The sequence below is a fragment of the Rosa chinensis genome, chromosome 1, assembly GCF_002994745.2.
Source record: "Rosa chinensis cultivar Old Blush chromosome 1, RchiOBHm-V2, whole genome shotgun sequence".
Taxonomy (NCBI): domain Eukaryota; kingdom Viridiplantae; phylum Streptophyta; class Magnoliopsida; order Rosales; family Rosaceae; genus Rosa; species Rosa chinensis.
Window position 1 is genome coordinate 51,876,085 of NC_037088.1, and position 26,804 is coordinate 51,902,888.

The window sequence follows — 26,804 nt, forward strand, 5'->3', positions numbered from 1 at the left end:
ATTCTTTGTTTAATCTGTATGTTTATATTCTATTGTTGCAAGTTTCTTATAAAAAAAAATCACTATTGTTTTGTTTTGTTTAGTGCAGTTGTTATGACTTATGATTACTTCAAGGGGTTTTTCTTTTGTAAAAAAAAAAAATTCCACAATAGATTTTTTGTTGTTGTATTTTTAATTTTATCCAAGTGTCAGTATTATCCACTCTTGTTGAAAATAACATTGGAGTGTCCCATTGTCCAAAGATCTCACACAAAAGAGTGGGATGGTCCCAATTATTGGTGTAGACTGCAGAGTGATTTTCTTTTTGGTTCTGCTGATAAAAATTGGTCCAGAGTTGAACATAATTCGAGTCCTTCCTCTGTATCATGATGATTAATCACCTAACATCCTAGTGCCTACACTGCACAAACTCTCTAGGTCTAGCCGCTAAGCTTATATAAATTTGTGAGGGAAAATGCTAGCAAGTACAATTATGTCTCTTATTTATTTAGTCATTGTTCTAATTCTTGCTAAGTGGGATGACCCTTTGATCCTTTACAACAATATTTTTGGCTATAGATTCCACTCAATTATAAAAGAGAATTAGAGAAAATAAAATATACCAACTTGGCTTATGATAGATCCCACTCCTACCCAATTGCAACAATTGTGAAAGAAAAACTTGGCCTCTTTTTAAAATGTAACAGCACCCACAAACAAAAAATAAAGAAGCAATTTTGGGGATTTGATTCAGGTCAAGAAAAAAACAGAGCAAAGTCTGGGAGATATAGACAGGGAGAGAGCGCTTCATTAACACAGAGAGAAGCCAAAAGGAGCGGTTTTGGGTTTGCCCAGAAGACAAAGCAGAAAGTGGGTTTGTAACTGAAGCAGACTCAAAAAGAGAGATTAGAGAGAAAAAGAGAAATCTAGAAAAGAAAAAAAAAAGAAAAAAGAAAAGAAAAATGAGCTAGTAGTACAGGCAGAGCACTAGCAATAATGGCTGCTTGCATAACCGTCCTGTCTGTTTAGCCTTTTTCCCCTCTTTCTTGGTCTTGCTGGTCGCCAATGGGGTAGGCTATTATGGTAATACCATAGTGCGTTGGAGAGGCTGTGGCAGCCCCTGTTTGAGCATTTTTCTTTTTGTGCATTGCCTTTCTTTTGTTTGGGATTCTAAATTTCCAGTCTTGTACGGCACGGCGTCGTCGTCGTCGTTGTTGTTGGCTCTGCTGGTTTGAGCTCCGTTTTGAATGGCGCACAGCGAGTGTGAGTCTTCATCTATTTCTCGTGCTACTGCCGATACAGGTGGGTTGGTTTGCTCGGTAAGTTCTAGTTGGGTGGGGGGGATGAAACGAAGAATGTTCAAACTGTTTTCATTCTGTGATTTTGGGTTCTGTTTTCTGTGTTGGGTTTTGGCCTTAATATGATAAAGTTTGCATCTTTGTAGTTTTGAGCTTGTTTTCTTTTCTGGGTTTTCTCACAAACCAAGTATTTAAAAGCCCATAGAACATATGGTTCTGAATTTTGAGGTGTGCATTTTGTATGATAGGTTTTGGAGGTGCTTTGTATACAGAGCTATGGAAGTTATGTGCAGGGCCTCTGGTGGATGTGCCCAGTCCTGGAGAGAGAGTGTTCTACTTTCCGCAGGGTCATATGGAACAAGTAAGCTAGCTACTTCAGTTTTTTTGTTTTTTTTTTTTTTTGCAATTCGCTGTTCTATTTTTTTTGAGTGTTTGCATTGTTTCCTAATGGATCAAAATCTGTTCTTTTCTTCTGGTGCCTTTGTTTTCTTTCTTTCTGAAAATTTGCTGGGTTTTTGCAGCTGGAAGCATCAACAAATCAAGAACTGAATCCGCAAATCCCTCGGTTTAATATACCTTCGAAGATCCTTTGTCGTGTGGTTAACATTCAATTACTGGTACTGTGCTTCAGATCGTAGTTTCCATCTCCATCTATGTGCTTTACAAGTTTGGATACCCTGTGAAATTGGTCTTATTCAAATTTGATTAACTTTCAGGCAGAACGAGAAACCGATGAGGTTTATGCTCAGATCACTTTGCACCCAGAATCAGATGTAAGAAACATATTTTTCTTTCGTCTTATTTATTGTTTTTATTTCTACCTTTCTCTGTTGGTTGCTAAGAAAAAGGAACAAAAGAACATAAATAGTTTGTGACCAAAACTTTTGTAATTCTTTGGTTCCAGAAACTAATGTTAAAGGTTCTTTCTTTTCTTCCCTCATTCTTCTTTTGGCTGGTATTTACAGCAAAGTGAACCTACAAGTCCTGATCCATGTGTACCAGAGCCTCCAAAACCGGCTACTTACTCGTTTTGCAAGATTCTGACAGCTTCTGATACAAGCACCCATGGAGGGTTCTCTGTTCTTCGAAAGCATGCTAATGATTGCTTGCCTCCTTTGGTATTTACTCTCATTTTTGTTTTTGGCATGTTAGTGGTGTTTTCGTTTTTCTTTTTTCTCCATCTCATATTCACCTCTGGTTTTCATTTCATTAGGACATGAACCAAGCAACTCCAACTCAGGAATTGGTTGCCAAAGATCTTCATGGGTATGAGTGGAAATTTAAGCATATCTTCAGAGGTATCCCTTGTGACATCAAATGCTTTCTTTGTGATTGAATGTGGATATTGGTTTTATTAGTTGGATTATGTCAAATTCTGAAAAAAAAAAAATTAACCAGAAGTAGAACCAGTCTTATTAGGCAAGTTCAATCTAGGAACTCTCATGTATGTCTTTGATTTCTGGACTCACGTCACTTTAATTTTGAACCTAAGGTCAACCTCGGAGGCATTTACTTACCACAGGATGGAGTACATTTGTCACTTCCAAAAGATTGGTTGCTGGTGATGCATTTGTGTTTTTGAGGTAAATCCGTCCGAATTGTTTACAGTGTTTTACAGTTATGATTAAGGTGTGTGCCCTGTTATAGACTAGGTTTTGTTAACAAACTCCTGTTTGTAGGGGTGGTAATGGGGAACTACGGGTTGGGGTTCGGCGTCTTGCTCGTCAACAGACTCCCATGCCTTCATCAGTGATATCTAGCCAAAGTATGCATCTTGGAGTGCTTGCAACTGCTTCTCATGCTGTCATGACCTCAACTCTCTTTGTTGTCTATTACAAGCCCAGGTTGAGTGATGCCTCCATTTTGTGTCTAATTTAAGAGTTGTTATTAACCGGAGATTATATATTTTGACAATTTTTTTTTTATCAGGACAAGCCAATTTATTGTTGGATTAAACAAATATCTTGAAGCCATCAACAATAAGTTTTCTGTTGGCATGCGCTTTAAAATGCGATTTGAGGGGGAAGACTCACCGGAAAGAAGGTATGTGTAAAAAGTTTTTGGCTGTTAACGTTTTCTTTCGCTTTTAAATATACTCAACTTGATTGATTTTTTTTGCCCAATTTAATTGGACAGATTCACTGGCACTATAGTAGGGGTTGGGGATTTATCTCCTCACTGGTCTGAATCTAAATGGCGATCTCTGAAGGTTAAAATATGTTATTGAGTTGTTCATTGGATTGCTAGTTAGTATATTCTCTGTATGTGCTCACTTTTCATACTTGCAGGTTCAATGGGATGAACATGCCACAGTACCAAGGCCGGATAGGGTTTCTCCTTGGGAGATAGAGCCATTTGTAGCTTCTGTTCCGTTAAATCTTGCTCAACCAGTTGTAAAGAGCAAAAGGCCTAAAACTGTTGAAATTGCTTCATCTGGTATGTAAAGCTTACAGTGACTTTTCATTTTAATAAAAAATTGTGGTTCTGTTGGTGGTACTAGTGTCTTGACTTCTATACACCAATTGAATGTAGAAATTACCACCAATTCAATTGCTTCACCTTTCTGGTATCAAGGGTCAAACCAGTCTGTCGAGCCAACTCAATTAGGCAGTGTTGCTGAAGTCCAAAGCTCTGGTAGCCAGGCTGTGTGGCCCCCGAGGCAGAAAGAGAGCAATGGCAGCAGCTACTCTAGCTCAAGGATCTGTGCAGAGGGCATCTGGCCTTCTTCTCCAAAGGTGAATGTCTCTTTAAGCCTTTTTGCAGACTCACAAGAGGGCAACAAGAATGTTTCTATGGGGTCTACGCCACCTAGCTTCCCCTCCCCTCCTTCAAAACCTAGCAATGGCCCGGTGCATGACCAGCTGGAAACAGGGAAAAAGTCCGAGTCTTCTTCAGGTTTTCGGTTGTTTGGTTATGATGTGCCAAACTCAATTACTGCCCGTTTCCGGGAGAGAGAGCCAATGTTTACGACAGTGTGCTGTGGTGCCAAAGGACCTATTCTGGCCGCTGCATCAGAACTTGATCAGGACCTGGAAATTTCAAAAATCTCAAAAGAACAGATGCAAGTTGTATCAGAGATGCCACCAATCGAGACACAAAGCAAGCAGGGATCCACTGTTTCAACGAGATCTCGCACCAAGGTAACGTGCAGAGATCCTGCTGGTTCTGTTTGAATTACTCCACTACTTTTAAGTTGTATCTCATGAGCTCTTTTTTCTATTGAGAAGGTGCATATGCAGGGTGTTGCTGTTGGTCGTGCTGTGGACTTGACTGCATTGAAGGGTTATGATGATCTAATTAATGAGTTGGAGAAAATGTTTGAGATCAAAGGAGAGCTTCGTCCAGCAAACAAATGGGCAGTTGTTTTTACTGATGATGAGAATGACATGATGCTTCTTGGCGATGATCAATGGCAGTAAGTCACCTAAGATTTGATCTGCTGCACTAATGCATTTTCAATCCAAAATGACTGAGAAAATGTTAACTTTCCCCCCTCTGCAGAGATTTTTGCCGGACTGTGAAGAAGATATTTATCTATTCAAGTGATTACGTACAGATGCTAAGACAAGGCAAGCAAAAAAATTCAGCATTAGTGTGTCAGGAGACTGAAAACTAAATACATTTCCTTTTTCATTGTGGCTTTTATTTAAGCTAGTTGGTAGTTGGGTTGCTCATACTTCTGGAGGATGATCTGGGTTGACGATTTTCATGCCAGAAGCAGGGCAACCAGTTAATCAGTTTTAGTAGATCTGTCAAGTGTGCGGTTGTGGTTAGCATCAGTAGTAGGCCTGTAAAGATCCATATATATGTTTGGAATTTGGTGTTTAGTCCTTTGTTGCTTCCTTGGGTGGAAAGCTGTGTCATGCCCTTCATTTGACAATTTGTTTTAAGCTTAGATTAAAAGACTCTGTTAAGACTTGCTAGGAAAAAAGGTGATGAAAAACAAAAAGAAGGAAAAAAGGCATGCAAAGCAGGTATGAATGATGTGTCGATCACGAACTGGATTAGGTAAGGGGAGGAAGTCAGGGAACCGTTGGTATCTTTTGCTTTCTAAGGTGTCTGAACTGTGGAGGCAAGTGTTGTTTTCATGAAGATCATCACTCGTTCTAAAAGAAGTCCAGTGGAAAAAGGGTGAAAAAGAAGTGTACAAAAGGCGTGAAATCCTTTTGACAATGACATAGATGATTTGGGAGCATGATTATTGTCTCCCATGTAGAATATCAGTCACCTACTCTTTCAATTGTTTAAAAGAGAAAGAAAAGGAAACTCCAATAATCCTCCCAAGTCAAATATAGTATGCTGGTCATTGTGGAACTTGGAGAAGGCAAATGAAGAGATTTAATCTGAAAGTGCAGAGAAAGGAGGGAAACATATAAAATCGTCCCCATCTTTGACAAGCATGTCTTCTGCATTAAAGTATCTTGTTACTGAGGAAAATTTGCAATAGACTAAAAAAACAAATTGACTCCGTTATCTTGGGAGAATAATTATCACTCACAAAATGGTGCAGTTGTTATTTTCTTTTTTTGGATGGAAATAGAGAAGGAAGAAAGAACTCCCACATCTTCTATTATTAAGAAAAAGAGAACGTAGCAATTACAGTACCAGCTTATGAACAAAACCTGTGGACAATGCCTCATGAAACAAAATTGAAACAAACAAACTGGGATCAAGAAAAGCAAAAACTAGGAAGACCAAGTTCATCTCGTTGACAAAGATGAAGAATGGAATGAAGAGGCTCATCCCACCATACCAAACGAGTCGAAAGACAAGCTGATACATAGTATGACTCATTGAATTTTCCCTAGTGTTCTGCTACATTTCTCTAACCCACTTTCCACAGCAAAGCATGAAAAGGAAAGGAATAACAAGACCGGGATATTTTGGATTAGTTACAACTAAAGAAAAAAATTCTCCAAGATTTAGTTTGAATAACAGAAAAGAAGCAGAATAGAACACAATGTCCCGTTTGCTCAGTTTTTCTCTGCGGATATTGTGTTTAGTTTCATGAAAGTACTAAATACACTGTGCTTTGTTTTTTGGACCACTATTCCATATTCCATGGTCTAGACAGGGAATTACATATCGTATTATCTATTGCTTCGTGGGAACAAGAAATTTTAAAGATAAGACTGATAATGACTTGGTGTCAATCTAGCAGAAAACATGGAGGAACAAAACCAGGTTAGCTTATTTAGAAAATTAACATTATTGTTCTCATCCAAAGCTTGTTGAAAGGGAAACTAATGATAAACTAGTATACAAATACTGATTGTTTACTGTCGGAAAATGTTATCTTATCAGACTTTTAATTTAAATATCATTGAAAACATGAATTCTTGTTTTGAATATAGAAGAGCAACTGGTCATGAATATACAAGAGCCTATGATGTAGGCCAGATTGAAGGGGAAATGGAGTAGGAAAAGATTGTGTGAAAGGCACTTTACTATATTTTTCCCCAGGCAATTGGACACAAATTTGTTCTTTGTCATTGTTCTACGTACATTCAGTGTATGAATAAACAAGTAACACAAAATCGGAGTGTTATAGGGTTATGGATGGATTGTTTAAGCAGTGAGGCAAATGGTTCTATTGTTTTAACTTTTAAATGTACGAAGGTTTAGAGAAGACAACCCAGACAAACTCTTTGGCAACAGAATGAATATATAACGATTTTTAGGATCGTATAGATCGAAAAGTTGAGGTTTAGTATATGCCAGGGATCATACTCTAATTTTACTATTTGGAAGATGGTCGGATAATGAACAAAAACAATTTTTGAATAAAACTTGAGTGTATGTGGCATATTGATAATTGGCAATTAGAATCCCACATCGAGAAGAAATTGTATGAAATGAATATTTATAACAAATCACATCAATGTTTCTTATTGCCGGGTCTTGTAGCGGAGACTTGTAACTAAACAGAGCATTAAAGTGATTGGCGGGTGAGTGAATCTTTGCTCAATGAGGTGGTGATTGTCTTAGTTTGTTCACTTCGGTGAAGTCGCACTAAGCACGCCTCTAAACCCTCGGGTCAGAGGGCTCCCCACACGATAAGGGTGGGTAGCGAACTACATTGAGAAATCATGATTGGGAGTTGTCTCACAAACTAAGATGACCTCACTTCAGCGTGCTGTTGGGTATAAGCCCTCACCCCACAATCATTTTTTGTTTAATGGGTTAGGGGGCTCTATTTTGTATTAATAATTCAATCTTTCGCAGCGCATAGATTATTTTGTTAATATGTTGAGTTCGATATGCAATCTATTAATAATTCACATTAACCGTCTTTGATCAAAGGTTTCCATGATATCGTTAATTGGTATTTAGCATTAGATTTAGACATAACTACTGAGCTCGAAATTAAGGAGAAGAAGCTTCTTAACGTACGGCCATAACTATAGCAATTGAATGTCCTACGGGCATGTATAATATGGTTAATTATATCATCCTAATCCTGCAAACCTCTCTTTTACGTTGCCTTGTTTCGATTCCTAACACTCATTCACTGAATTTTTTTGCTTTAATTTATCTTCCACATTGAGTTAATTCTTGTTCATGTACATTAATGATTCTCTTCCCCTTCTTCATCCATCTATAGCAGTCGAGCAGCCCATAGCTAGCGTCTAGCCTCCTCCAATGGTTGCAGGATGTCCAAATGGGAATCTCCTCTTATGAAACTATGAAGGGCACTTTACTATTTGTTTCCCACTTCCCAGGCTGTTGAAACAAATTTGTTCTTTGTCGTTGTTCTACATTAATTCAGTGTATGAATAGTAAACGTCGAACACGAAATCGGAGTGTTATAGGATTAGGGATGGATTGTTTAATCAGTGAGGCAATCAGGCAAATGGCTTCTAGTGTTGTACATGTATGAAGGTTTAGAGAAGACAACCCCGACGAACTCTTTGGCAACCGAATGAATATATAACGACCTTTAGGATCGTATAGATCAGAAAGCTGAGGTTTGGTAAATGCCAAGGATCATGCTTTTTAATTTTACTATTTGGAAGATAGTCGGATGATGAGCTAAACAATTTTGAATGAACTTTAGTGTTTGTGGTATATTGGTAATTAGAATCCCGCATCGAGAATAAATTGTATGAAATGAATGATTACAAGGAATTATATCAATGTTTCTTATTGCCGAGTCTTGTACGTAGCATTAAAGTGATTGGCGGGTGAGTGAATCTTTGCTTGATGAGGTGTGATAGTTTTGGTTTGTTCATTTCGGTGAAGTCGCACTAAGCACGCCCCTAAACCCTCGGGTAAGAGGGCCCCCCACACAATAAGGGTGGGTAGCGAACTACATTGAGTAATCATGATTGGGAGTCGTCCCACGAATTAAGATGACCTCACTTCAGCGTGCTATCGGGTGTAAGCTCTCACCCCACAATCACTTTTAACTTTTTTTTTTCTTTTTCCCCCTTGCTAAATCTCTTGTTCTTAATTTTCATAGAGTTGGATATCATATTGGTAATCTTTATGTTCTATTGAAATTCTGAAAAAAAGTTTTGACTTTTGAGAAGACATAGCAAGATGAACACTTTGGTAACAGAATGAATATACTGATTCTATGGTCTCATATAGAGCCGGCCTTGAGATTTTAGAGGCTCTAGGCGAACTAAAAAAGTGGGGCTCCCTGAAATTTTCTGAGAGTTTTAGCTTGAAGCTTAGCTTCTACATCTCTCCTTTGCGTGAGGCTTAACCGGGTGATGAGATATGAGTCCACCACTCTATGCAAAGCATCTAATTTTTTTTCAATACAGGAAAGACATCTGCAAATCATTTGTTGATAACTCAAGGTTTAGATCGAGTGTATAAAAGAAAGTCCCAAAAACAATGAAAAACAAAATTAGAATAAACTCATAAAGGCACCAATCCAGCTAGCCAAGATTCAGTTAAACAAACAAAAGTGATCAAAAAGAGAAACACAACTAATTTAGCAATCCAAGATTAAGATTTAAATTAGAGGTCGTCAACGGGCCGGGCCGGGCTTTATTAAAAATCAAAGGATCCAAGCCCGTCCATATAAAGCGGGCCTTGCGGGCTTTTTCGGGTCGGGCCGGGCTTAGCCTTGCGGGCTTTTTTGGGCCGGGCCTTGCGGGCTTTATTTATAAATAAATATTTAAAGACACAAGTATTTTTTTTTTTAATCAAGCTTTGGAAATTCAATGGATAATGATCAAATACAACCAAGATAACAATCTATATAACTATATTGTACCAAAAAAAATCTATATTTATACATAGATACTAATTTGTTGATAAATAAATTTTTAAAGACACTAATTTTTTATAAATCTATATTTATACATCACACACTCCAAAGAGCTACATATAGCAATTCAAAGAAAATGAGAAACCGACCGTTGGATGAGTTTATTACAATAAATTATGAGTGTGGTAAAAAATTTAGCCAATTTCACCATATTTTTGAATCCGATCGGATTGGTCAACCGTAGTCACTTATATGTTTTATTGGTTGACCGATGGCGTGGCAACCGCGAAACGTGCTTATTTTTTCACATCACGTTTGTATATATTCCATCGATGGATGTGCGTGGACATAACATAAAAAAAATTAATTTTAATTACAAACGCATTGGACTATACTAATTTTATTCCTAAAGTTATATGACCTATACATTTAAATTGTTTAAGTTCATTCTAAAGCAACCATGAAGTGGAAAATGAATTCGGAGAAACCAACCGCTTGATGGAGAGATTGTAATGTTTCATGGTGGTTGTAGAAAATCCAGCCAATTTAGTTCAAGTTTCGAATTCGATCAACTAGGTCAAACGTAGTTACTCTTATAAACCTATATTTATATATCATACACTCCAAAGAGCAACCCCTATCAATTCAAAGAAAATGGAAAAACCGACCGCTGGATGAGTTTATTACAATAAATTATGAGTGTGGTAAAAATTTAGCTTATTTCACCATATTTTCGAATCCGATCGAATTGGTCAACCATAGTCACTTATATGTTTTATTGGTTGACCGATGCCGTGACAACCGCGAAACGTGCTTAGTTTTTCACATCACGTTTGTATATATTCCATCAATGGATGTGCGTGGACATAAGATAAAAAAATTAATTTTAATTACAAACACATTGGTCTATACCAATTTTATTCCTAAAGTTGTATGACTTATACATTGCATTTAAATTGTTTAGGTTCATTCTAAAGCAACCATGAAGTAGAAAATGAATTCGGAGAAACCAACCGCTCGATGGAGAGATTGTAATGTTTTATGGTGATTGTAGAAAATCCAGCCAATTTGGTTATCGTTTCGAATTCGATCAACTAGATAAAACGTAGTTACTCATATAAATCTATATTTATATATCATACACTCCAAAGAGCAACCCCTATCAATTCAAAGAAAATGGAAAAACCGACCGTTGGATGAGTTTATTACAATAAATTATGAGTGTGGCAAAAAATTTAGCCAATTTCACCATATTTTCGAATCCGATCGGATTGGTCAACCGTAGTCACTTATATGTTTTATTGGTTGACCGATGCCGTGACAACTGCGAAACGTGCTTATTTTTTCACATCACGTTTGTATATATTCCATCAATGGATGTGCGTGGATATAAGATAAAAAAAATTAATTTTAATTACAAACACATTTGTCTATACCAATTTTATTTTTATAGTTGTATGACTTATACATTGCATTTAAATTGTTTAGGTTCATTCTAAAGCAACCATGAAGTAGAAAATGAATTCGGAGAAACCAACCGCTCGATGGAGAGATTGTAATGTTTTATGGTGGTTGTAGAAAATTCAGCCAATTTGGTTCTCGTTTCGAATTCGATCAACTAGTTCAAACGTAGTTACTCTTATAAACCTATATTTATATATCATACACTCCAAAGAGCAACCCCTATCAATTCAAAGAAAATGGAAAAACCGACCGTTGGATAAGTTTATTGCAATAAATTATGAGTGTGGTAAAAAATTTAGCCAATTTCACCATATTTTCGAATCCGATCGGATTGGTCAACCGATATGTAGAATATATATATGCACATATTTTATATAGAAGTATAATAGTATAAGAACTTCCACACACACACACACAATATATATATATATATATATATATATCTCTCTCTCTCTCTATATATATATATATATATATCTCTCTCTCTCTCTCTATCTATACACACACACATATATATTAATATATATATATATATATATATATATATATATATATAAACACACACACACACACACACACACACACACATATATATATATATATATATATCTCTCTATATATATATATAACACACACACACATATATGATATATTGATATATATATATATATATATATCTATATGTGTCTATATATATATATATATATATTTATAAACACACACACATATAGATATATCTATATATATAACACACACACACACACATACATATATATATATATATATATTAATATATATATATATATATATATATATATATATATATATATATAAACACACACACACACACACACATATATATATAATATTTTGCGGGCTTTTAAGGGCCACGCCTAGTGGGCTTTTACGGGCCGGGCCTAGCGGGCTTTTGGCTGGCCGGGTTTTTGCGGGCTTTTTTGCGGGCCTCCATCGGCCCACCAAGGCGGGCTTTTGCGGGTTTTTTGACGAGCCAGGCCGGGCCAAAAGCCCTGCGGGCCGGCGGGCCTCCATCGGCCCACTTGATCCGCGGGCTTTTTGATGAGGCCTAATTTAAATGAAGCAATTTCAGTTAAAAAATCATGATGAACCAAAGGCATGGATTCAGGAAAATATATTTACAAAATTTGCATATATTGATTGATAATAAGAACCTGAAGAGTTTCTTTCATATGTTCATCCTTTTTAGTCAAAGAGAAATTTATAAATTTAAACTAAATCCATCGTTCCTCTCCTTTAACAAAAAAATATTGTTGATTGGAAAGAAAAATGTCTTGTTGCTTAGAATTGAGATTCTCTGATTGTGGAGGTGGGAGCCGCGAGGCTTTTGAAAGAACAAAAGTCGTGTAGAGTCAGAAGCACGACAACAGTGAGTCTCCAAACATATTCATTTTTTTTTTGTTTACATATATATAAAAGGAGATGTAAATTTTTTGGGGGCCCATGAAATTGGGGGCCTTAGACCTGCGCCTATTGGGCCTATGCCCAGGGCCGACTCTAGTCTCATAGAAGTCCAAGTTTAAAGGTTGCTAGCCTTCCTTTTACTATTTGCCTATTTGGCAATATATGTACTAAAACGTTACTTTTAAGAGTATGTGGCATTGGTAATTAGAATCCCACATGAAGAATAAATTTTATGAAATAAATGTATATAAGGAATTACATACATCAATTATTTTTTTTTTGTTGAGAGAAACTGTCAATTCAAATAGATCAGGAGGTAAACTCCTTGGAAAGTACATCAACAATACAAATTGGAGGCTCTAGGCCCCAAAATAAAGAACTAGCAGAAGAACAAGCAAAACGAGCTAAAGTATGAGCCACAACATTGGCTTGACGATAAACATGAGTAAAGTAAGAACTCGACATACGACCAATGAAGGAAGTATGGGGAATGACTCTCTGCTTTGTTGCATGAAAAAGAGTAAGAGAATCGGTCTTAAAAATCACAGGAGAAAGACCTCGCTGAATAGCAAGTGAGACTGCCTCCCTCCCTGCTAATGACTCAACCTGTTCTGGGGAAGAAACATGAGAGATTGGAGCATAATAACCTCCCAAACATTTCCCCATATCATCACGGATAATGACTCCAATCCCCCCAGTACCAGTATCTTTATGAAATGCACCGTCAACATTAATCTTCACCCACCCTGCACATGGAGGTTTCCAGGGGACTACTCGCTGACTCCCTCCACCCTTACCCTTACCCTTACCCTGATACCTCTGGTACTCCTGGAGACTAGCCGACAATAGCAGCACAACTTGGTTCACCTCCATACTTTTATTATCCCAAACTCTATTATTTCTCTCCCTCCAAATACCCCACAAATTATAAACAAAAGATGCCCATAAATTGGAAGGCAAGTGAGAAGCACAACCCCAAATCCACTCCAAAAACTGCACCAGCCTAGCAGCAGAAAAGTAAGCCGTCCGTGCTAGTCCAGGCACAGCATCCAACACTCCCCTCACATACGGACAAAGCCTACATGGGTGTTCAATTGTCTCTTCCCCCACTCCACATACATCAATCTTACTTGTTGCTGAGTCTTGTAGTAGAGACTTGTGACTAAACGTGGATACTAAAGTGATTAATAGGTGAGTAAACTTATGCTCGATAGAGTGTGGTTGTCTTAACTGAGTACACCCACATACCCTTGGGTTGGTTAGTTCACTGAAATGCATGATAAGGGTGGGTAGCAAACCACAAAATTGCTTAATTTGATTATATCTATGCTTGCCCTTAGAACACTGGTGAATGGCACTTTTACAATACATTTTGGAGGCAGTTGAAACAAATTTGTCCTCTACAATGTATGCATGACTAATAAACTTTGATTAGCGAGGCAAATGTCCTCTAGGGTTTTCGATGCATGATTTTTTGTTGAGTTGGATTTCATATCAGGATCTTGATGTTCTATATTTCAAGTGAAATTCTGAACAAAGGTTTAGAGAAGACAAACCAAGATGTGAACTCTTTCTCAACGGAATGAAATATACTGATTGCTAGGATCTTAAAGAAGTCGAGGTTTTAGTAATTGCAATTTGCTAGGTATCATGCTCTTGATCTTACTATTGCAAGCTAGTCATAAAATGAACTAACATAATTTTGAATAGAATATGAGAGTATTTGGAACTTTAACAATTAGAAGCCTACATCATCGACAAATTGTATCATATAAATGTTTCTAAGAAGTTATGTCAATGCATTTAATGGCCGAGGGTTGTAGTGGAGGTTTATAATTAAGCAGGGTATTAAAGTGATTGACGAGTGAGTATAGGCTTTGTCCGATGAGATGTTGTTGTCTTGATTTGTTCACTTCAGTGATATCGTAATAAGCACGCCCCTAAACTTCTAACCAGAAGGACCCCGCTTCTTGTTTTGTGAGTAAAGCCAATCTTGATGAAGTGTGATGGTCTTAGTTTGTTCATTTTGGTGAAATCACATTAAACACGCTCATAAATTCTCAATTAGAAGACTACTCTTCCAACTCGTATCCCATAGATCCGAACAACCTCAACCTGGCTTGCTTTCGGGCATAATCCGTCACCCCAAAATTAATTTTTGTCCAATTTAGAGATGTCGCCATGTGATAAAATAGCCCTAAATTGGTCACATATAGACGAGTGTAGACAAAGGAAAAGATCGAAGTTTCTTAACGCACCTCATAGCTATAACAATTGACTGTCCTACGGGCATGGATATATCCCGCAGACCTCCCTTGTACGTTGCCTCTTGTTTCGATTCCTAAAACTTATTCACTTACTCTTCCACTTTGAAACATTAATTCTCTTCCTTCTCCATCCATCTATAGCAGTTGAGCAGCCTATAACTAGCGTCTAGCCTCCTCCAAATGGGAACCTCCTCTGATGAAAGGCAGTACGTACTATATTTTTTTTCCCAGGTGTTGAAACAAATTTGTTCTTTGCCATTGTTCTACATTCAGTGCATGAATAAACAAGGAACACGAAATCGGAGTGTTATAGGATTGGGGATAGATTGTTTAATCAGCGAGGCAAATGGCTTCTAGTGTTTTATATGTATGAAGGAAGGTTTGGAGAAGACAACCCAGACGAACTCTTTGGCAACTGAATGAATATAAAACGATGTTAGGATCGTATAGATCGAAAAATTGAGGTTTAGTAAATGCCAGGGATCATGCTCTTAATTTTTCTATTTGGAAGATAGTCGGATAATGAACAAAAACAATTTTGAATAAAACTTGAGTGTTCGTATTATGTTGGTAATTAGAATCCCACATCGAGAATAAATTGCATGAAACGAATGTTTGTAAGGAATTACATCAATGTTTCCTATTGCCGAGTCTTGTAGCGGAGACTTGTAACTAAGCAGGGCATTAAAGTGATTGGCGGGTGAGTGAATCTTTGCTCAATGAGGTGTGATTGTCTTAGTTTGTTCACTTCGGTGAAGTCGCACTAAGCACGCCCCTAAACCCTCGGGTCAGAGGGCCCCCACACGATAAGGGTGGGTAGCGAACTACATTGAAAAATCATGATTGGGAGTTGTCTCACAAACTAAGATGACCTCACTTCAGCGTGCTGTTGGGTATAAGCCCTCACCCCACAATCACTTTTTGTTTAATCCACCAAGCATGCCCCTAAAGCCTCGGGTTAGATCCGAACAACCTCAACCTGGCTTGCTTTCGGGCATAATCCGTCACCCCAAAATTAATTTTTGTCCAATTTAGAGATGTCGCCATGTGATAAAATAGCCCTAAATTGGTCACATATAGACGAGTGTAGACAAAGGAAAAGATCGAAGTTTCTTAACGCACCTCATAGCTATAACAATTGACTGTCCTACGGGCATGGATATATCCCGCAGACCTCCCTTGTACGTTGCCTCTTGTTTCGATTCCTAAAACTTATTCACTTACTCTTCCACTTTGAAACATTAATTCTCTTCCTTCTCCATCCATCTATAGCAGTTGAGCAGCCTATAACTAGCGTCTAGCCTCCTCCAAATGGGAACCTCCTCTGATGAAAGGCAGTACGTACTATATTTTTTTTCCCAGGTGTTGAAACAAATTTGTTCTTTGCCATTGTTCTACATTCAGTGCATGAATAAACAAGGAACACGAAATCGGAGTGTTATAGGATTGGGGATAGATTGTTTAATCAGCGAGGCAAATGGCTTCTAGTGTTTTATATGTATGAAGGAAGGTTTGGAGAAGACAACCCAGACGAACTCTTTGGCAACTGAATGAATATAAAACGATGTTAGGATCGTATAGATCGAAAAATTGAGGTTTAGTAAATGCCAGGGATCATGCTCTTAATTTTTCTATTTGGAAGATAGTCGGATAATGAACAAAAACAATTTTGAATAAAACTTGAGTGTTCGTATTATGTTGGTAATTAGAATCCCACATCGAGAATAAATTGCATGAAACGAATGTTTGTAAGGAATTACATCAATGTTTCCTATTGCCGAGTCTTGTAGCGGAGACTTGTAACTAAGCAGGGCATTAAAGTGATTGGCGGGTGAGTGAATCTTTGCTCAATGAGGTGTGATTGTCTTAGTTTGTTCACTTCGGTGAAGTCGCACTAAGCACGCCCCTAAACCCTCGGGTCAGAGGGCCCCCCACACGATAAGGGTGGGTAGCGAACTACATTGAAAAATCATGATTGGGAGTTGTCTCACAAACTAAGATGACCTCACTTCAGCGTGCTGTTGGGTATAAGCCCTCACCCCACAATCACTTTTTGTTTAATCCACCAAGCATGCCCCTAAAGCCTCGGGTTAGATCCGAACAACCTCAACCTGGCTTGCTTTCGGGCATAATCCGTCACCCCAAAATTAATTTTTGTCCAATTTAGAGATGTCGCCATGTGATAAAATAGCCCTAAATTGGTCACATATAGACGAGTGTAGACAAAGGAAAAGATCGAAGTTTCTTAACGCACCTCATAGCTATAACAATTGACTGTCCTACGGGCATGGATATATCCCGCAGACCTCCCTTGTACGTTGCCTCTTGTTTCGATTCCTAAAACTTATTCACTTACTCTTCCACTTTGAAACATTAATTCTCTTCCTTCTCCATCCATCTATAGCAGTTGAGCAGCCTATAACTAGCGTCTAGCCTCCTCCAAATGGGAACCTCCTCTGATGAAAGGCAGTACGTACTATATTTTTTTTCCCAGGTGTTGAAACAAATTTGTTCTTTGCCATTGTTCTACATTCAGTGCATGAATAAACAAGGAACACGAAATCGGAGTGTTATAGGATTGGGGATAGATTGTTTAATCAGCGAGGCAAATGGCTTCTAGTGTTTTATATGTATGAAGGAAGGTTTGGAGAAGACAACCCAGACGAACTCTTTGGCAACTGAATGAATATAAAACGATGTTAGGATCGTATAGATCGAAAAATTGAGGTTTAGTAAATGCCAGGGATCATGCTCTTAATTTTTCTATTTGGAAGATAGTCGGATAATGAACAAAAACAATTTTGAATAAAACTTGAGTGTTCGTATTATGTTGGTAATTAGAATCCCACATCGAGAATAAATTGCATGAAACGAATGTTTGTAAGGAATTACATCAATGTTTCCTATTGCCGAGTCTTGTAGCGGAGACTTGTAACTAAGCAGGGCATTAAAGTGATTGGCGGGTGAGTGAATCTTTGCTCAATGAGGTGTGATTGTCTTAGTTTGTTCACTTCGGTGAAGTCGCACTAAGCACGCCCCTAAACCCTCGGGTCAGAGGGCCCCCACACGATAAGGGTGGGTAGCGAACTACATTGAAAAATCATGATTGGGAGTTGTCTCACAAACTAAGATGACCTCACTTCAGCGTGCTGTTGGGTATAAGCCCTCACCCCACAATCACTTTTTGTTTAATCCACCAAGCATGCCCCTAAAGCCTCGGGTTAGATCCGAACAACCTCAACCTGGCTTGCTTTCGGGCATAATCCGTCACCCCAAAATTAATTTTTGTCCAATTTAGAGATGTCGCCATGTGATAAAATAGCCCTAAATTGGTCACATATAGACGAGTGTAGACAAAGGAAAAGATCGAAGTTTCTTAACGCACCTCATAGCTATAACAATTGACTGTCCTACGGGCATGGATATATCCCGCAGACCTCCCTTGTACGTTGCCTCTTGTTTCGATTCCTAAAACTTATTCACTTACTCTTCCACTTTGAAACATTAATTCTCTTCCTTCTCCATCCATCTATAGCAGTTGAGCAGCCTATAACTAGCGTCTAGCCTCCTCCAAATGGGAACCTCCTCTGATGAAAGGCAGTACGTACTATATTTTTTTCCCAGGTGTTGAAACAAATTTGTTCTTTGCCATTGTTCTACATTCAGTGCATGAATAAACAAGGAACACGAAATCGGAGTGTTATAGGATTGGGGATAGATTGTTTAATCAGCGAGGCAAATGGCTTCTAGTGTTTTATATGTATGAAGGAAGGTTTGGAGAAGACAACCCAGACGAACTCTTTGGCAACTGAATGAATATAAAACGATGTTAGGATCGTATAGATCGAAAAATTGAGGTTTAGTAAATGCCAGGGATCATGCTCTTAATTTTTCTATTTGGAAGATAGTCGGATAATGAACAAAAACAATTTTGAATAAAACTTGAGTGTTCGTATTATGTTGGTAATTAGAATCCCACATCGAGAATAAATTGCATGAAACGAATGTTTGTAAGGAATTACATCAATGTTTCCTATTGCCGAGTCTTGTAGCGGAGACTTGTAACTAAGCAGGGCATTAAAGTGATTGGCGGGTGAGTGAATCTTTGCTCAATGAGGTGTGATTGTCTTAGTTTGTTCACTTCGGTGAAGTCGCACTAAGCACGCCCCTAAACCCTCGGGTCAGAGGGCCCCCACACGATAAGGGTGGGTAGCGAACTACATTGAAAAATCATGATTGGGAGTTGTCTCACAAACTAAGATGACCTCACTTCAGCGTGCTGTTGGGTATAAGCCCTCACCCCACAATCACTTTTTGTTTAATCCACCAAGCATGCCCCTAAAGCCTCGGGTTAGGACCCCCCCCCCCCCAAATAGATCATGTCAGAATTGCCAGCCCTAACTAAGCAAATATTTTGTATTAATAATTCAATCTTTCGTGCGCATAGATTATTTTGTTAATATGTTGAGTTCGATATGTAATCTATTAATAATTCACATTAACCGTCTTTGATCAAAGGTTTCCATGATATCGGTAATTGGTATTTAGCTTTAAAATTAGACATAACATGAATGTTGAGCTCAAAATTAAGGAGCAGAAGCATCTTAGCGTACAGCCATAACTATAATAATTGAATGTCTTACATGAATATTCAATTATATCATCCTAATCCCGCAAACCTCTCTTGTACGTTGCCTTGTCTTTCTTTGCTTTTATTTATCTTCCACATTGAGTTGATTCTTGTTCATGTACGTTAATGATTCTCTGCCTTCTTGATCCATCTATAGCAGTCGAGCAGCCCACAAGCCACAGCTAGCGTCTAGCCTCCTCCAATGGGTTGCGGGATGTCCAAATGGGAGCCTCCTCTGATGAAAGACACGTACGTACTTTACTATTTTTTCCCAGGCTGTTGAAACAAATTTGTTCTTTGTCATTGTTCTACATTCAGTGTATGAATAATAAGCGTAGAACACGAAATCGGAGTGTTATAGGATTAGGGATGGATTGTTTTGGCAAATGGCTTTTAGTGTTGTACATGTATGAAGGTTTAGAGAAGACAACCCAGACGAACTCTTTGGCAACAGAATGAATTTAGAACGATTTTTTAGCATCGTATAGATCGAAAAGTTGAGGTTTAGTAAATGCCAGGGATCATATATATATGCTCTTTAATTTTACTATTTGGAAGATAGTCCTCTACAATTAATGTATGCAATTGATTAGCGAGGAAATTGTCGTATGATTTATTATTTAGTTGGATATCATATCAGTATCTTGTTGTTCTATATTTCATCTGAAGTTCTGAACAAAGGTTTAGAGAAGACTACAAACCAAGATGAACTCTTTCTCAACGGAATGAAAAAATACTGATTGCTAGGATCTTAAAGAACTCGAGGTTTTAGTAATTGCTATTTGCTAGGTATCATGCTCTTGATCCTACTATTACAATCTAGATCTATTCATACAATGAACTAACATAATTTTGAATAGAATTTGAAAATATTTGGAACCGTAACGATTAGAATCGGCTGAATCGCACATCGTCGACAAATTGTATTATATAATTATTTATATGACGTTATATCAATTGTTTTAATTGCCGAGTGTGGGGGTTCGTAATTAAATAGGGCACTAAAGTGATTGACAAATGAGTGTATGTTTTGTTCGATGAGATGTTATTGTCTTAATTTGTTAACTTCAGTGAAATCGGAACTAAGCACGCTATGAAGGGTCCCCCGCTTGATAATTAATGATGGATAGCAAGTTACAAATCATTGATGCACATTTGATTGGGGGGAGTTGGGCAAGCATGCACCTTACTCATATCCCACAAATCAAGCTCATGACTTCCCTTTAGCGTGCTGTCAGGGATAAGTCCTCATCTCACAATCACTGTTTTTTCTTTCTTTTTTTGTTTTTCAGTAAAAACACTGTATCTAATAATTCTAAATTGGTGTTTAGCCAATACCCTCCAACCATGAATTCACTGTATATAGCGGTCCATTTATCGCACTAATACAATTTTGAATCGAATTATCCATCCAACCCTTTTTGATCAAACGTTTCCATGATATTGGTAATTGGTATTCCACATTGAAAACATATAGTATGAATTACGAAATAAATGTTTCTAAGCACTTGTATCAAACGTTGTCATCTTTGAGCCATGTAATAGATGCTTGTAATTAATTAACTAATCAAGGCATTAAATGGTGATTGTTGTGTGAGTAAAGCCAATCTTGATGAAGTGTGATGATCTTAGTTTGTTTATTTCAGTGAAATTGCACTAAACACGCCTATAAATTTCATACTAAAAAACTGCTCTTCCAACTCCTGTCCCATAGATTCGAACAACCTCACCCTGGCATGCTTTCGGGAATAATCTGTCACCCCATAATATCTTTTTGTCCAATGTAGAGATGCCCCGTGTGATTAAATAGCCCTGAATTGGTCACAAATAGACGAATGTAGACATAACATGACTATTGAGCTCGAAACTGAGGAGAAGAAGTTTCTTAACGTACGGCCATAGCTGTAACAATCGACTGTCCTACGGGTATGTGTCATATGGTTAATTATATCATCCTAATCCCGCAGGCCTCTCTTGTACTTTGCCTTGTTTCGATTCCGAAAACTCATTCACTTACTTTGCTTTTATTTATCTTCCACATTAAGTCAATTATTTTTCATGTAAATTAGGTTCTCTTCCTTCTCCGTCTATCTATAGCAGTTGAGCAGCCTGTGACTAGCGTCTGGCCTCCTCCAAATGGGAATCTTCTCTGATGAAGGGCACTTTACTAAATTTTTTTTCCTAGACTGTTGAAACAAATTTGTTCTTTGTCATTGTTCTGCATAATTTAGTGTATGAATAATAAATGGAACACGAATCGGAGTGTTATAGGATTAGGGATGGATTGTTTAAACAGTTTAAGCAGTGAGGCAAATGGCTTCTATTGTTTTAAATGTATGAAGGTTTAGAAAAGAACATAGACGAACCTTTTTGGCAACAGAATGAATATATACTACGTTTTAGTATCGATCGTATAGATGTTGAGGTTTACTAAATGCCAGGGATCATGCTCTTTAATTTTACTATTTGGAAAGATAGTCGGATAATGAACAGAAACAATTTTGAATAAAACTTGAGTTAATGCTATTTTGATAAAGAAAGACAGGATGTTTATTACTTAATTACTGATTGATTCGTGGGGCAAATGGCTTGTGGTACTTTAATGTATAATATTCATAGAGTTGGATATCATATTGGTAATCTTGATGTTCTATTGGAATTCTGAACGAAAATTTTGAGAAGATCCTACGAGGCTTATTCTACTAGTGAGCCATCGCAAGATGAACACTTTGGTAACAGAACGAATATAATGATTCTTGGGTCTCATAGAAGTCCAAGCTTAAGAATTGCTAGCCATCCTTTTATTATTTGGAAAGAAAAGTACCAAAGTTTGTGGTATGGTAATTAGTAATTAGAATCCCATATCGAGAATAAATTGTATGCAATGAATGTTTATAAGGAATTACACTAATCTGTTTTATTGCTCTGTGGAGACTTATAACTGAGCGGGGCATTAAAGTGATTGGCGGGTGAGTAAATCTTTGCTTGATGAGGTGTAGTTGTCCTGGTTTGTTCACTTCGGTGAAGTAGCACTAAGCACGCCCCTAAACCCTCGGGTCAGAGGGCCCCCCACAAGATAAGGGTGGGTAGCGAACTACATTGAGTAATCATGATTGGGAGTCGTCCCACGAACTAAGATGACCTTACTTCAGCGTGCTGTCGGGTATAAGCCCTCACCTACAATCACTTTTTTTTTGGGGGATATACCCTAATGATCTAACAGAAATAGGTCTTAATACCTTGAAAAGATTGCGTGAAAACTCTGGTGCGGGATTGCTTTTTTTTTTTTTGCTATTTTGAGGGATCATTTATTAGACCAACTTTTTGATCACATATCAGCATCTCGACTATTCAGTTTTTAGGTCCATATGAGTAGATCACTTAAGCAAATTTGTAGCCAAATTAACAATCGTTAAGGTAATGAACTAGATCAAATCAATGGATGAACAGTTCACGTTCATAATTATAAATCACAAGTATAAACACTTTAACGATCATCACTTTAGCTGAAAATTTGCAACATTAAATTGATAGGTGAGTGTAAGCTTTGTTTGATGGAGTATATCTTAATTTGTTCACCTCGATAAAATAGTGAGCGTAATCCCTCACATTAACCCTCTTTAATCAAACGTTTCCATGATAATTGGTACTTAATCAGCGGTAAATTTAGACATGCCCACATGTGATTAATTGGTCACAAATAGACTGATTGTAGACATAACATGAGTATTGAGTTCGAAAATGGAGAATAAGCTTCTTAACGTACGGCCATTCAACATGCAATGCATGAATTATATAGTTTAGGATCCCGCAAACCTCTCTTGTACGTTGCCTTGTCTCGATTCCTAACACGTCTCGTTCACTTTGTTTGCTTTTATTTATCTTCCACATCGATCGAGTCAATTCTTGTTCATATACATTAATTCTCTTCCTTCTCCATCCATCTATAGCAGTTGAGCAGCCCATATCTAGCGTCTAGCCTCCTCCAATGGGTTGCGGGATGTCCAAATGGGAACCTCCTCCGATGGGTTGCGGAATGTCCAAGTGGGAACAAAATCACGAGGCCGACCTCCCTACCAAAGACTATTGTGAATTTAGTCCTGATCGGCCGCATCATCGTAAGGTTTGTGGACAATCCAACAACGTGAACAAGGGGGTTGATTCCGACGACAACATTAAGGATACAGATGGTCAAAGCAATAGGCTAGAGGTACGGATGCTCTCTGCTGGTCTGGCCACCATCGTATAATTGGTGGCCAGAGACCAGTTTTTGGAGGAGAGAGGAGGCTGTTGATCATGTTATAGGAAGATGATGATGTAGAAGGATGAGATCGAGTATCTCGCATGAGGAATGTATTGTGTAGGAAGTTTATAAAAATTAATGTTGAATCTCTCCAACCCGTTTTGCCCTAATAGGTTCTGGGTTGGATTCCTAACTCATGCAAAATTAAGTTGCCAAAATGGCATTGGTGATGATATATCCATTTTTATTTTATTTCTGTCTGAGAGTTTTTGTCAACTAATTTTTGTCGGTAAGGTTGCTACGCCGATAAATATTTTGTCCGGGATGATATACGAAAGTCCTTTGTTAGCAAAGTTCATTTTCCTTTACCAACGAATACCTCGTTGAATATGGTGGTTTGCCGACGAATATGGAAATGCTCTTAGCCTAAAGGCTACAGATTGAAGAATTCCATCTTTCATGGGCTTCTGATAAGCACTTAAGCTAATGATGGGATTCATAAGCATGATTTTGTTACTTGCCATCACCCACTCTTCCACTGGAAAAACGTTTTCATTATTTTTCTGGTTTTTGTTGCTTTCTACTTTCGGTTTTAGAGGGGGATGCCATAATTAAGCTTTAATCATTGTCATCTGTAACACTTACCTATTAAAATTTGGCAATGATTATGGCTTCAGCAAGTGTGTAACAAATTATATCAACATCGATTAAGCTGATCTGACTTCAGCTTAATCATACATTATAATTGTTATTTCGATTTCTTCCACTGCACTACTCCAGCTAAATAATTAAGGAAGTACTTTTCTTTTGTTCTTCATTTCAAAGATACCGTACTGGGGAAAAGGAAAATTAAACCTGCTATTTTGAGTTGGTGGTTTACATTAGGCCTCAGTCCAAACAGAGAGAGAAGGGTTACATCTTTTACGTCATAGCAAATCTGCTTTTAGCAAAACTATTTCTTTGATTAATTATGAAAATGACTAGATGGTTTTCTCTTTATTTTTCCCTTGACTTTTGTACCTTGATTATGAGTCATGACAATTAGTAGCAAAGCTGTCTTGAACGCTCATACCAGTGCCGTAAATTTTGTGTGGCTTCAGATCTCTGTCATTACTAGGCCTAAGAGTGGAGTATTATCAACTAGATTGTGTGATGTAGATTTATTGACTTTCCTTTCACCAAAGTTTATCCAACTTCTTCTGGCAAAACTGTTACCATTTTTTTTTTTTGAAAGATAACTGTTACCATTTTTTTGATGGTTGAAATAGTAAAGCCCAATTTTCCTCCACAATGAAGAAGGTATCCTTTTCTATGATCCTTAATAAGATCTAGTGCCATTTTTTTTTTTGGGTCAAAAGATCTAGTGCCAAATTGGATGCATATTTTTCAGACCTTCAAAATCCAGCTGCATGGTACGTGCAGTTGCCTTGAGAGAATGGAAGAAGTGTCTGGTCTTTGGCGGAAATTGGAAGTGTGACTTTTTCTTTGGAAGGGACTTTGATGGAGTAGCTAAAGTCCAAGACGCGTTCAGTGCTGAAAAGGGTATTATTCTCCGGAACAGGTTGGCATCCTATGCTTTGCCATAACAATCTGGTCCGTCCATGACCATACCATTCGAGCTTGACAATTGGTAAAAATATCTAAGCACTTTGTTTACTGCCACAAGTCCTCATGTGATGGGTTGACTAGCATAGTGAAGTCGTTTTCTTGTTTTCCCCGATAAGAGGGGAGATAGGATGAAAGCTGTGTTGCTTTTTCTACCCTGGGGCACTAGAAATTTAGTATTTACTACGCTCCACTAATTACTAGATGTGACTAAAAGAGCTTCCCTTTTTCTGTGATCACTTTCCTTCCCTCTTCTCCATTGTCTCTTTTCCCCTCCTCGACACTCCAACTCCAACTCCAACCCCAACCCCAACCCCAACTCCAACTCCAACTCGATCCTTTATGCTTCAAAACACCAAAGAGAAGCCAGAGAGAGACATAGAGAGCCATGGGATCTGAGGCAGAGCCAGAGTCACCAAAGCTACCCTTGTTCTCCATTTCACACATACAGTCAAATGAGCCTTCTGGGTGTCTAACCCCACCCTTCTACAGTTCAGTTTCAGTACCATTCCGATGGGAAGAAGAGCCAGGAAAGCCAAGGCCTTGCACAGACCTTGCAACCATACCAAACCCAGTTGACTTATCCCCAAAGTGCTTGGAACTTCCTCCAAGGCTGTTGCTTGAGACCAAATTGCTCTCACCCACCACAGTGTTGGAGGGTCCTTATGTGGGGAGATCAAGGTTTCAGTCCTCTTCTTTTAGGATGGTGGGGAGGGACTGTTATGGGTCTTTTAGCGCTGATCATGAGAGATCAGGGCAGCATGGTGCTTTGGTTATGAGCAAGAGTGGGGTTAAGGAAAGAAAGTGGTTTGATTCATGGGGGAGGAGGGTCTGGAAGGGTAAAAGAGAGGTTGGTGGGGCTAATTATGTCTTTCCATCATCTGTGGATGGAGAGAGTGATGGTGGTGGTGGTGGTGGTGGTGGCAGTGTTGGAAAGAGTAGCAGCTTCAGGGTGAAGAACACAAGGCATAGAAGGGCCAGGAGCTTTTCCAGTCTCTCTCATTCAAGGCCTCAGTTCTGGGTATATCTCTCATTCTCATCATTTTTGGTTTCTACTTTCTAGTTCTAGTTGTTTTGTATTCTAGCTTATACTTTCATTTGGCTACAATTATGAATTTGAGGATAAGTTATGAAATCTAGTTGGTTGTGATTTTGTGTACTTCAAGAAATTGTCTGAGAATTTTAGACTTTTAGTAATAGGGGAATAGTAATACTTGGAACTGAGTTATTTGTAGGTGATGATAAACTGCTTTCATTTTTACAGGCAACTATCAAACAAGGGTTGAAGCAGGTGGTTCCATGGAAGAGTAGGAAATCAAAACAAGATGAGATTGTGATTTAGACTTGTCTCTGGGCACCATGGTATGTGTCCACACTAATTACCTGTCAACTGCTGTAGTCATAAAAAAAAACTGCTCTAGTCGTGTAATATTATTTTATTATTTTATGTGTAAAGAAAAACAACACCGGGCTCAAAGCCGGACCGTGTCCCAAATGTCGGTGGACGTTGTAATCACTAGTCAGTTAGTCCCCATAGGGACATTTGAAATGAAAGTTTGTTGGCTTGAAATGCATGCGTGTGGAAAAATATGCATGCGTGAGGAAAAATGTAGCTTTACTCCCTCGCTTTCTTCCCAATTTGCAACTTATCACT

General features: G+C 38.1%; 2 protein-coding genes across 2 annotated transcripts; both read left to right on the forward strand.

Moving 5' to 3' along the window:
* Positions 1–630: 630 nt before the first annotated feature.
* On the forward strand, positions 631–5,157 carry LOC112182038 (auxin response factor 18). Its single transcript, XM_024320466.2, has 14 exons — positions 631–1,281; positions 1,526–1,638; positions 1,799–1,894; positions 1,994–2,050; positions 2,243–2,395; positions 2,491–2,575; positions 2,770–2,860; positions 2,957–3,121; positions 3,207–3,320; positions 3,414–3,486; positions 3,566–3,713; positions 3,810–4,417; positions 4,505–4,692; positions 4,779–5,157. The coding sequence occupies exons 1-14, from the start codon at positions 1,227–1,229 to the stop codon at positions 4,891–4,893; spliced, it is 2,061 nt and encodes a 686-aa protein (XP_024176234.1). The 5' UTR covers positions 631–1,226; the 3' UTR covers positions 4,894–5,157.
* Positions 5,158–25,259: 20,102 nt separating this feature from the next.
* Positions 25,260–26,724, forward strand: LOC112194704 (uncharacterized protein At4g00950). Its single transcript, XM_024334923.2, has 2 exons — positions 25,260–26,171; positions 26,415–26,724. Exons 1-2 carry the CDS (start codon positions 25,539–25,541, stop codon positions 26,490–26,492), a joined length of 711 nt encoding a protein of 236 aa, XP_024190691.1. The 5' UTR covers positions 25,260–25,538; the 3' UTR covers positions 26,493–26,724.
* Positions 26,725–26,804: the final 80 nt, after the last annotated feature.

Excerpts from the sequence above, each read along its gene's own strand:
- LOC112182038 (XM_024320466.2), top strand. The coding sequence starts at position 1,227 with ATGGCGCACAGCGAGTGTGAGTCTTCATCTATTTCTCGTGCTACTGCC. Across the intron at positions 2,396-2,490 it reads ATGATTGCTTGCCTCCTTTG|GACATGAACCAAGCAACTCC; the intron begins GTATTTACTCTC and ends TCATTTCATTAG. Across the intron at positions 4,693-4,778 it reads CTTGGCGATGATCAATGGCA|AGATTTTTGCCGGACTGTGA; the intron begins GTAAGTCACCTA and ends CCCCCTCTGCAG.
- LOC112194704 (XM_024334923.2), top strand. The coding sequence starts at position 25,539 with ATGGGATCTGAGGCAGAGCCAGAGTCACCAAAGCTACCCTTGTTCTCC. Across the intron at positions 26,172-26,414 it reads ATTCAAGGCCTCAGTTCTGG|GCAACTATCAAACAAGGGTT; the intron begins GTATATCTCTCA and ends TCATTTTTACAG.